General features: G+C 46.2%; 1 protein-coding gene across 1 annotated transcript; it reads left to right on the forward strand.

Moving 5' to 3' along the window:
* Positions 1-1660: 1660 nt before the first annotated feature.
* LOC147973014 (uncharacterized) lies at positions 1661-2791 on the forward strand. Its single transcript, XM_087521815.1, has one exon. It carries the CDS (start codon positions 1711-1713, stop codon positions 2410-2412), a length of 702 nt encoding a protein of 233 aa, XP_087377941.1. The 5' UTR covers positions 1661-1710; the 3' UTR covers positions 2413-2791.
* The last annotated feature ends 7903 nt before the right edge of the window (positions 2792-10694 follow it).

Genomic DNA, 10694 nt, shown 5'->3' on the forward strand with positions numbered 1-10694 from the left:
AAATGCAATATTATTTGAACTCTAAAAATATCTTTCACAAGTTTCTGTTTTTGTACCAGTTTTAAAATTGTATATCGTTTCAAATTTGAAAATAATTTATGTTTAATGCATTTGAATAATTTCCAAGGTTTAGGAAATGTGAAATCAAATATATTTCCATTAAGTTATGTCTCTTCAATAAACTGAGAATCTTGTCATGGGATAATTAAAGTAAATACTGGATTTCATGATTGTTAAATTTCAAATAAAAAAGAATGATAATTCAGTATTGCAATTCTTGGAAAATTCAAGGTACAAATTTCATGAAATTATGTCTTTCATTTTTTATTTCTAGTGAAACATGAGAACTCAATGATAATAATTCTAGAAAAAATACTTATACTAATCTCAGGACTTTTTCTGCCATAAAAAAGTTATGTTTTACTGACGTTGCCTACTGATTTATTAGTGCAGATGTATGTAACCATTTATCTTCATGGTCCAGCAAAGATGAATTAATCCTAATTACATTGCATACTGCCGTTTGGTTTCATTTATTAAACCGTGGCATACCTGCGAGCTGCAACACATTTATTACGTAGTAATTATCTGACATCCTTTCTCTGCCAACACGCATGAATTAACCATGTGTGGACATAAAGTCAATGCACATTTACTTCTGGCATATTGTACCATTAACAATTCAAAAAGCAACTCGCCTTTACTTCTCTACAATGTCATGTGAGTATTAAAATTGTATTGGTTCAGTAGCGAAACTAAAAAGGATTTCAATCTGTATCCCAATGGACATCGATTGTGGTTCAGATTACAGAGAGGTGCGCCTCCGTGTGCTCTTGGTCCGCCTCCATATATCACTTAGCTAATATATGCTGCTAATCTCGTGGCACATAGTGAATCGATGGGTTCCCCGATAAAATCTGGAAGGGAAAGTTGCATGCTTAGCTACATGGTTGTTTGGAATGAACATTTTTTTCGAAACGAACATTTTGATCCATCAAAACAGCAGTTCGATGTGACATTTACATTGTGATCTTGTCAAGTTGTTTTTTTTTAAGGAAGCCTCTTGGCGCACTTTATTGATGATTAAAAAGGATTACATCGTTCAATACGCCACTTCTAGTAAAACTTCTGCTCCGAGTTGCAAGCTACTCCCTCCGTGAAGAAATATAAAAGCGTTTAGATTACTATTTTAGTGATCTATACACTCTTATATTTTTTTATAGAGGGAGTACACCGTTGTACAACCTCACTCACAGTCATTGAATCATTCGTTCTTCGCAACCGTTGGATGCTAATCTGGGGGCAGTGAGCTGTCTTGCTGGTTTGTTTCCTGAATGTGTTTTTTTTCTTCCTGAAGAACGCATTGCCGCGTTTGATTGTACGTACATATTTGGACTGTACCTCACCATGTTTCGTTGTAACTTGTAGTCCGTCCATTCCCGCGTAAAGGCTGGGCGGATACGCCATGTACGCAGTCCAACTTAACCGCGTACAGGCCGGAGCTCACCGTGAGCTTGATCAGAATAAATATCTTCTTCACCGAGTAGCCAATTGACTGTGACCGCAACGAAAAGCCCGCCGAGTCCACGGCTCCACGGCATCCGCTGGCCGCAACAAACCTCCAGCCAGGCTGTGCTGCCCCCACTCCCGCCTACACGACAACGCTCCCTCTGCCTCCCCGCTGCGTCTCCCTCTGCCGCTCCGCTATATATGCCATTGCCGTCTCCGGCAGCAAGCACCCCACGCATTACATTTACATTACCACACCAACAGCGCAAACAAGAGAAGCGCAGGAAGAACCAGACAGAAGCTAGCGCTAGCAGCAGCACACACGCGACGACCAAGAGACATACAGGGGCGTACGGCGGGGAAATGGGCCTGTGTGTCTCATACGACGCTGCGGCCGACGGCCCGGCGACAGCCAGGGTGGTTCTCCCCAGCGGCGAGCTCCGGGAGTACTCGCCGCCCGCAACGGCGGCGCTCGCGCTGGAGGAGGTCGGCGAGAAGGGGTGGTTCCTGTGCGACGCCGACAGGATGGGGTTCGAGGGCTCCGTCGCGGCGGTGGCCGGCGGCGAGGAACTCCAGCCGGGGCAGATCTACTTCGTGCTCCCGAGCGAGATGCTGCGCCGCCGCCTCGCCCCCGAGGAGGTGGCCTCGCTCGCCGTCAAGGCCAGCGCCGCCCTCGTCAGGGCCTCCACCGTGTCGTCAGCCGGCGGCCGGCGCCGGCGGGGCTCCGTGGCGCCGCTCGTGTTCGCGCCGTCCGACGAGGACTACTCGGCCGAGGATGCCTTCACCTTGGCGACGTTCGCTGCGAAGCCGACGGTGGCGCAGAAGCGGAGGGTGGCGTACCGAGGCGGCAGGTCGCCGCCGAGGTTCTCGCCCGACTTAACCGCCATCTCCGAGAGCGAGTAGAGGACTAGAGGTGCATGGTACACGAGACTGCCAAAAAAAAAAGGGGCGCATCGTTGCACATAGCCCTGCCTCGCCTGGCCACGACTGACGCGTGGGCCCGTCCGCTGATGCTAGATCGGACGGCGGGGACGCGGAGATGGGCGCGGCAAATGTTTGATATGTGGATGTGTGCAGCTAGTTTCTGAGAGTGTGGGGTGGCCGTGGTAGAAATAGTCGCGTCTTCGGCGTTGTTAATTTAAACGTCAGAAGCACGAGGAAATGCACATACAGATATGCATGTCAATGTAATGTAAATACTGCACCCGCATCAAAAATGTAGATAATGTATAAATGATTGGTGTATGTATGCTCGGTCACTGGCCTGAATTCCTTGCAATAATTCATGCCTCTCTCATATTACCTTGCTGGAATTCGTGTCCCTATGTAAGTTTTTCTTTTTGGAAAAGGAACTCACTGCTATCTATCATCAGCTCACCAGGAAGCGAAAGAATTCGCGGGAAACGCGGGTGGATTCGAGTGTGTGGGTTAGGCTGCTCACATAAAGGAAAGAGAAGACGAGGTCGAAATTGTCCGGACAGTAATAAAAGCAAGTTAGGGTTCGTCACCAGCGGGAAATCAGTCCTCGTTTGGACGGATCGACAGTCCAGCGGAGCAGAGAAGCTGTGGATGAGGAGGACGACGGTGGTGACCGTGGAGTGAGACGAGAATCCCTTGCAGGCGGCGTTCCTCTGTGGGAGGAGTCCTGGACCCGGGGGCGGGTGCTCGGCCGACGGAGTGGAGCGCGATGACCGTCATATCCCTATGTAAGTTATATAGCATATATGATTTTGGAAATATATTGCAGAAATTGGGGCATCTCTCGCTCAAATTTGGGAACCTACACAATTTTTATGGAGTCATATACGTCTTCAGAAATACATTGCAAGAATTTGGGCCGCCTCCGCAAATTTGTGGTGTCGTGCTTTCCCCGACTCCGTGCTTTGGCGCGGTTTTCGGGCCGAGCACCATCTTGTTGCCGGGGGAAGTTCCCTACTCTCTTGACTCGTATCAGAGGGTTTGAGGATTGGATTTGGCTGAGTATAGTTGCTTCGGTCCTGGATTCCTTGCATTGCTTTATCCAGCCATGTTTCTTTTGAGCGACAGGTGGACTGAGGTTTCATTTGCTCGTCGCTATACCCAGTGGGCTTCTTCTCGTTTTTCCGGTAAGGGTGGCATGCACTGCGTTGCAAATCGAGCAGACCGGCAATGGAGTCATGACGTCATGTTATGTCGTGCTCTCTCTTCTCCAGTTGGTAATGAAGATCTGTGCAGCCGCAACGCAAAAGTGTGAAGGTTTGCTCATACACCTTCCACAATTTCTGCCAATTCTTTTCATGCTGCTATTGAGCAGCCAGTCGCCCTCCTTATTACTACTACCGTCCGAAGCCAACCATGACGACCCAATATTCTCTTCTTCAGTACGTAGATTACACTACACATGTATTTTAAGCTGTAGCCATATAGTACTTCCTCCGTTCCATATTACTCGTCGCTGATTTAATACAACTTTATACTAAATCAACGACGAGTAATATGGAACGGAGGGAGTAGTAGGCTTTACTTTGAAACAGGTATTTATCGAAAAAGAAAACCCAAAGATAGGTATCAAACAAACATATACAGCCACACCATTGGCTCGTGCCGGTTCTAGGAATAACCCTAGCAAAGGGCCACACAAGCTTGTCGTCTACCTACAACTTGAACGCATATTGCAGGCCATGGTACCTAGCAAAGGCCCTCTCTCTCACACACACACACACACGGTGGCATCCCCATTTGTTGGCCGGCTTTCCAGCCTGGGCGATGTCCTTTGATTCCGCCAAGTGATTATCACAGATCGGTTGCAAGTTGCCACCACAGCGAGGACAATTGGATGCATGATGTTGGATTCATGCACACCTGAAAGAATTGTTGGTTTCATGCATGTTAGCAACACTTGCACTGCACCTTGGCATGCGCTTTTTGCGTTGCTGGTAGCCTGGTAGTAGTGCTGCCCCATGCATGGCCCCAGACTGCCCCCCTCTTGGACATTGGATACATCCAAATGGGTGTGATTTGAATTGATTTGATTCACAGCTCTACTACGCTGGAACGTAACTACTGAGTGCGATCGTGCATTTTGGTCGCTGCTGGTGGGCGTCCTAGTTAATAATTCGACGATACTTGGTATCTCACATAAACTGTTTTCTTTGGTTAGCACGAAGGAGATGATTGAGACCTACGCATGACAAAGGGATCACACAATCGAGGATAGTAAGATTCTCTGCAAAACTATTGTTTTCTAACGAACATGTCGATTTGCAAGCTCGTTAATATTTGCACGTACTGTTGAAAGCGGTTGTTCAATTTGCATATCTGGATGTGTGCTGGATGTGCTGGTCCACGAACGCAATCATGCATTTCTTCGCTACATTTCTAGATTTTTGGGTGTGCAAAACGTTTATAGCCAGGCAGGCAGTACACCTTCAAAAACTAATGGATGGAGCATGTCCACCAGGTCAACCATATCTAGATGCACATCTGAAAGGCGGGTCCGTAACATGATGAAAACATAACATCTTTCATACGCGTTCTTGGAGAGAATCGCCGTTGCGTATATGCCAATGGTGTCACTGGCAGCAGAACAAGCACTTCCCTGTTAGCATCATGTGTGTCTCTTCGCTCTAGTTCACAGCACGGTAAAAACAAGAGTTCATTACTAGGAATCTCAGTAATCAATACTGCCTGACTAATTAACTATCTGAAGCAGTAACTAAGATCTTTACAACAGGCCAAGGAGCTAACCAACCTAGTAATCAAGAAACAAGAAAAAACAGCTACAAAACATCATATAGAACTGTATTTGTTGAAACTGCATTAATCTGGCGGAGCAATGCAATCAACTCGACGATGGAAATGTGTGATGATATCATCTCCGCTACTTGCTTAAGTTAGTGTGTATATTTTTTTTGGAGTAGCAGCAGTTGAAATACAGACAAGATTGGCTCGACAAAACGATTCTTTGTTTGCATAAACTAGAACTTTCTGCAGTGCTAGCAGAGTACCAAACTAGGAACATGTCATTTCTTCCTCATGGCCTCTCTTTCATATGCTGTCTCCTACCCTTGTCTTTTATATACTACTTCGATTTGGCCATTTAGTCAGCACAACAGATTTGAAAATGATCCTAATCGGAGACGAATGCCTGAAGCTTCCACGGCTGACCACACACCAAAACGCGCGTATTTTAATGAACACATTCTATTTTGAAGGTCTAGATCGGCATCTTGCTTCGTCCTTGTCATTGCCTGCTCAAACCCGCAAGGGCCAGGTGGATGTGGTTCGAGGCCACTCTGTGATCTGACAAACAAAATAAGATTGTCTAGCAATATTAATTTGGTGGTTTTACTAGCTGTAAATACAAACATAGGGAAATTACCTCACAGTTTAGAGCAGATATCATAAAACATTAACTTTTTTTGCAATAATCGTAAAACCATAACTATTATGGCTAGGGTGTCACAGACCACAACTATAGTAGAGTTTTTGTAGATGCAAAAAAATTCTGGCACGTGTCTAGTGGGGTTCAAGGCGGTCTGACGGAGGCGAATCAATTTTTTTTCCATGTAGCGGACCAACTATTGGGTTTGTAGTGTTAGAAATAGTGTCAAACATCTTAATCTAAAATATTTAGATTCTGTGAAATTACTTGCCCTAAAATTTGTGATTTTATGATAATTTTATTAAAAACTTATGATTTTGTGAAATGGCCATAATATATGTGGTGTCGTGACATTCATCGTAACAAGCATTACATACTTTTGTGCGGGAAAAACCATTAATCTATTCATCATAATTTTGTGCCGTATGAGCCGCTTGTTGTGTTTTTTTGTTTTTTATCTAGGGCTTATTGAGTTGTGCTTTCAGCAGAATCCCGTCTGGACGTGCGTGTGCTACTGCGTGTGTTTGTGCGTGTATGTGCAACGTGAACCTTGTTGATTTGTTGGACCTTGTGGCTCTGGTGGTTGCTTTATACATAAAGCGGGGCGAAAGCCTTTTTCGGATAGTAGAAAGAACATCAGAACAAAAATTACATCCATGTCCATAGATCACATAGCGACGGCTACAAGCACTGGAACGAGCAGAAGGTGCGCCACCATCTCCACCCCTCCCTCATTGGAGTCGAGCAAATCTTCTTGTAGTAGACAGTTGGAAAGTCATTGTGCTAAGGCCCCCAAAGAACAGTGCACCAGAACAGCAACAGTCCTCATGAAGAGAAGCGTAGATCGTAAGGATCCAACCCATAGACACACGAACGCAGACGACAAAGACCGAATCTACGAAAGATAAACACCAACCAAATCTCACGAGATCCGCCGGAGACACGTCTCCACACGCCCTTCGACGACACTGAACTCACTACCGGGGCGGGAGCAAGACAGGGAGAACCTCATTTCATCTTCAAGGAGCCGTCGCCGGCTCGCCTCCTAAGAAGATACAAACCCTAAACAAATTCTAAAAAACACCAAAAAGAGAAGCAGGAGTCCTCTGGCCGGCAAGGACCAGAATCCACCGTGTCCCTTGGCCCTAAGGCCACAGAAGGAGGTAGATCGACGGTGGAGCCGGCGGGATACTAGGAAACCCTAGTTAGGAATAGTGTCAAACATTCTAATAGAAAAATGGATCCTGTGAAACAACTTGATAATTTTTGAAAGTTATGGTTTTGCGAAACCCTAGCGATAATAGTTGGGATGTAGTGATATTTGCTCCGTGTTAAGCACACTCATCGTAACAAACATTACATCTAATTAGGTTGATAAAATATTCTAAAGAGACAAAAAAAAGTAGAACAAATACTACGCACCCTCCAGACAGGTTTGACACAATGCATCTAGCACCGTTGAGTTGTCAAGTCAACCCATTTGATGCCACTGGCCTGTATTCTGTTTCCAGCCGTACTAAACTTGCACGGTACTAGCACCATTTTCCCGAGATCAACGGGGTTCGAACATTACTTAAACCTGGCTGAAACAAAACCAGCAAACCCAGCACCTAGAAAACAGGCTATACCACTATACGACCGATAGCACAACTCGACGCTTACGGTTTGCGCGGGCCAATCATCCCCCGTACCAAACGCGAGTAATATATACCACCTGAACGCATTTGGCCACGTTGAGATACGCGGCCGGCCTGACGTCCAAAGATTCGTGCCGCCCTCCGGCCCGACGCGCCGGCGACAAGATCTACACAGCACACCCTCTCTGCAACCACCGTGGCGTGCGCATCGGTCTATCGGGCGAACTCGAGCTCACCTTCCTCCAGCGAAAGTCCGCAGAGGCGATGGCCGATGGAGCAACGGGCGGCGCGACGACAGGCCACGACGCTGGGGTTCGGATGTGTCTGTTTGGTGCGTGGGAACCCCCCTGGGAATTATTTGCTCAGCTGGGCGACCAGACCAAGTGGCCTGTCATGCAGCGCGGGTGGCGCCCCACTGTCCGGGCAGCGCGGCATGCATGTGCGCGGCGCCACCCGACGTGGCCGAAGGCGGCGACCGGCTCGCCGTCGTCGCGTGCATGCACGGCGCCACGCGGGACGTACCTCGCTGGCTTGCCGGGCCGGTAGGCGACGCCCCGGCCCTGCTACCCGCTCGATTGGTGGGAGTGTTTATGCATGCATGGTCCTGGGAAATGGTGTCGTTTGTCTCCTTTGGCGTTCTTGGCGACGCCTGCATGATCGCGCGCTCCGAACTGGCACCTGCTCCTTGTTTGGACTGATCTGCGATCGATTCCGTGGAGCGGCGAGGTCCGTTGATCAGGCATCATGTGGTTCGGAGACGGGCACGTTCATGAGGCTGGTTAGAATAGTGAACGCCGTATTATATTCCACGCACCGTACAAGTGCAAGTTTCTATGCGTATCGATAGGGTCGTGAAACGGCTTGTCATTTCTATGCATATGGAGTACGTATCTCGTAAATCGAGTGTTCTCACGACAACCTATGATGGGGCTTCTAGTCTAGTAATGCATGTCAGCTGGTTTCCATATGCACGCAAGTACTGCGAACACTATAGACAAGAAAGGTTCCGGACTTGCATGCATGCTTTCGAATAGAAGTAATATCATCAGGAGTCATAAAACTTGTTCTGGATGTTCGGTTTGGTGTTAAAACTTTAAAAATACGGATTTGTCATCACTTAACTTGCGTTCTCGTGCAAATACAGTCACAAAGTGCGTATGCGGGCAATCCGCTGCCGTGTGGCAGGCCACACGTACATGGCCCACTGTCGGTGACTATTGGTGGTGGAGGCGCTAGGTGTGATATCATTTTTGTAGAAAAGAAGTGCTAGATGTGACGTCATTTTTTTCAGAAAAGATTCAAGAAAAAATCGTGATGTGAGCTATCGAGCCAGCCACCAAATTCAGTCTTGTCACATGTGCTAACAACCCACACAAGGCGTCCTTGCCTTGCTAATAATGAGATGAATATTGTATTATATTGGTCAACCCAACAAATAATATATTTTTTACCATGGCAAAAAACAAATAATATACTTTTTTGCTAAGACACCCATAAGGAAAATTTGAGGGTGAGCGAATTTTGTTGCCATTTCGAAATTCATACTTATTCATGTGTCTAAGGAGAAATGCATAATTTTATATGTTGGCAACGACGGCTACCCGTATCCAACATTTCTTTTTCTCGATACCGATTTTTTCTCAGTATGGGCCAGAAAAAACAGTTTCTGGATAATCTCAGAAATTTCAGTTTTTTCGACCGAATTTATTCAAACATTTTTTTGGCATTAAAATATACAAGCGAACCTAGAAAAGAGCAAAGCTTATGCACGATTCCAGCGGTTAGTAATGCGCATCTACTAGGTGACCCCAGCTTGGGAGTTCAAATAAATATCGGCTAAAATTAATGATAGAGACCATTGAAATCAATCAAGTGACCATGGGTAATACAAAAAAAGATGTGGCACCGAACTATGAGGCAGATCCTCTGATGTACGGCCCACTGCCGCTGCGCCACTGACGCATGGGCTCGGAGCCACATGTCAGTGGGCGTCACGGCACGTCAGAGGAGCTGTGTCCCCGAACTATGCACTGCGTTGTATGATTGTGTGCACACAAATCTTATTTGATATAGTTCTGGATGTTTAAATTCAAAAAATACATTTGAAATTTTGGCACGAGGTTTAGTGACCATCGGGATTTCTCTGAACAGAATAACAAAATATCTTCTCATATCTTGGACCAGTTTTTCAATTCGAATTTGATTTAAAACTTTATGGTTAAAAAATCTGAGATTTTCTGAAAACTGGTTTTTTCGGTGGCACCTGGAAAAATGGAATCGAGAAAAAAAAGCCCAGACGTGCAGGTGAGGAGCCTACAATTAAACACACAGCGGGGTGTATCTGTAAAAAGAACATGAACACATCACACGTAGCATTGTGTTGTTCCGGTTACTCACAGTGGCCATGGCAACGTTGGCATGCCACATAAGCATAATATGCGTCTATATATGGATGATGTCACCGTATTTGCACGCGGGGACAAGTTGGATGACCACAATTCCATATTTTTAAAGTTTTAGCACTAAACTGAACATCGAACGCAAGTTCTATGACTTTCGATGATATTAGCTCTTTCGAATACTATGGACAATAATGCTTCCGGGTTTGACGTTCTTCTTTAAACCCCCGTAGATTTGCATGCATGCGCGATTCTTCAAATCTCAAAGTTAAAACATCATGTCTTCGACCAATAATGCTAAACATACAAAGAGTTACATGCAATTACACGCTGACTAGAATTTTTTCCATCTACTAACCAATCATAAACTTGTCCCCCCTGATTTTCAGGAGGGTGGGCCGCCTCGCCATCTATTGACTAATCAAATTAACTCTCTTTGTAAAAGCTTGTAACTCGTTTGTACGTGTAGCATTACTCGTTTTCAACATGATCACGTATAAAATTGGTCACTAACCGAAAGGTACATGCATGCATGAAAACTACCGTAGTACTGTTTGGACGTGTCCATGCGTCCACGCACGATTCATGTCTGGTTTTAGGGGGTGAGCCAACTGATGCAGCGAGAGTCCACCACACGTTATTACGTTCACCAACAGAAGATGACGGAACGATGAATGCACACAAACAAACCGCGCCCGTTCACTGAACCTACACGTATAGCAAGCTACGGCCCATGCGGCCACGTGAAGTCCGTCAACTTTGCTCCGCCGGCGCGCCACGCGTACC

The sequence above is a fragment of the Triticum urartu genome, chromosome 5A (genome assembly GCF_056163025.1).
Source record: "Triticum urartu cultivar PI428250 chromosome 5A, HENAU_Tu73, whole genome shotgun sequence".
Classification (NCBI taxonomy): Eukaryota; Viridiplantae; Streptophyta; class Magnoliopsida; order Poales; family Poaceae; genus Triticum; species Triticum urartu.

Coding starts and splice junctions, on each gene's coding strand:
- LOC147973014 (XM_087521815.1), top strand. CDS start 1,711: ATGCCATTGCCGTCTCCGGCAGCAAGCACCCCACGCATTACATTTACA.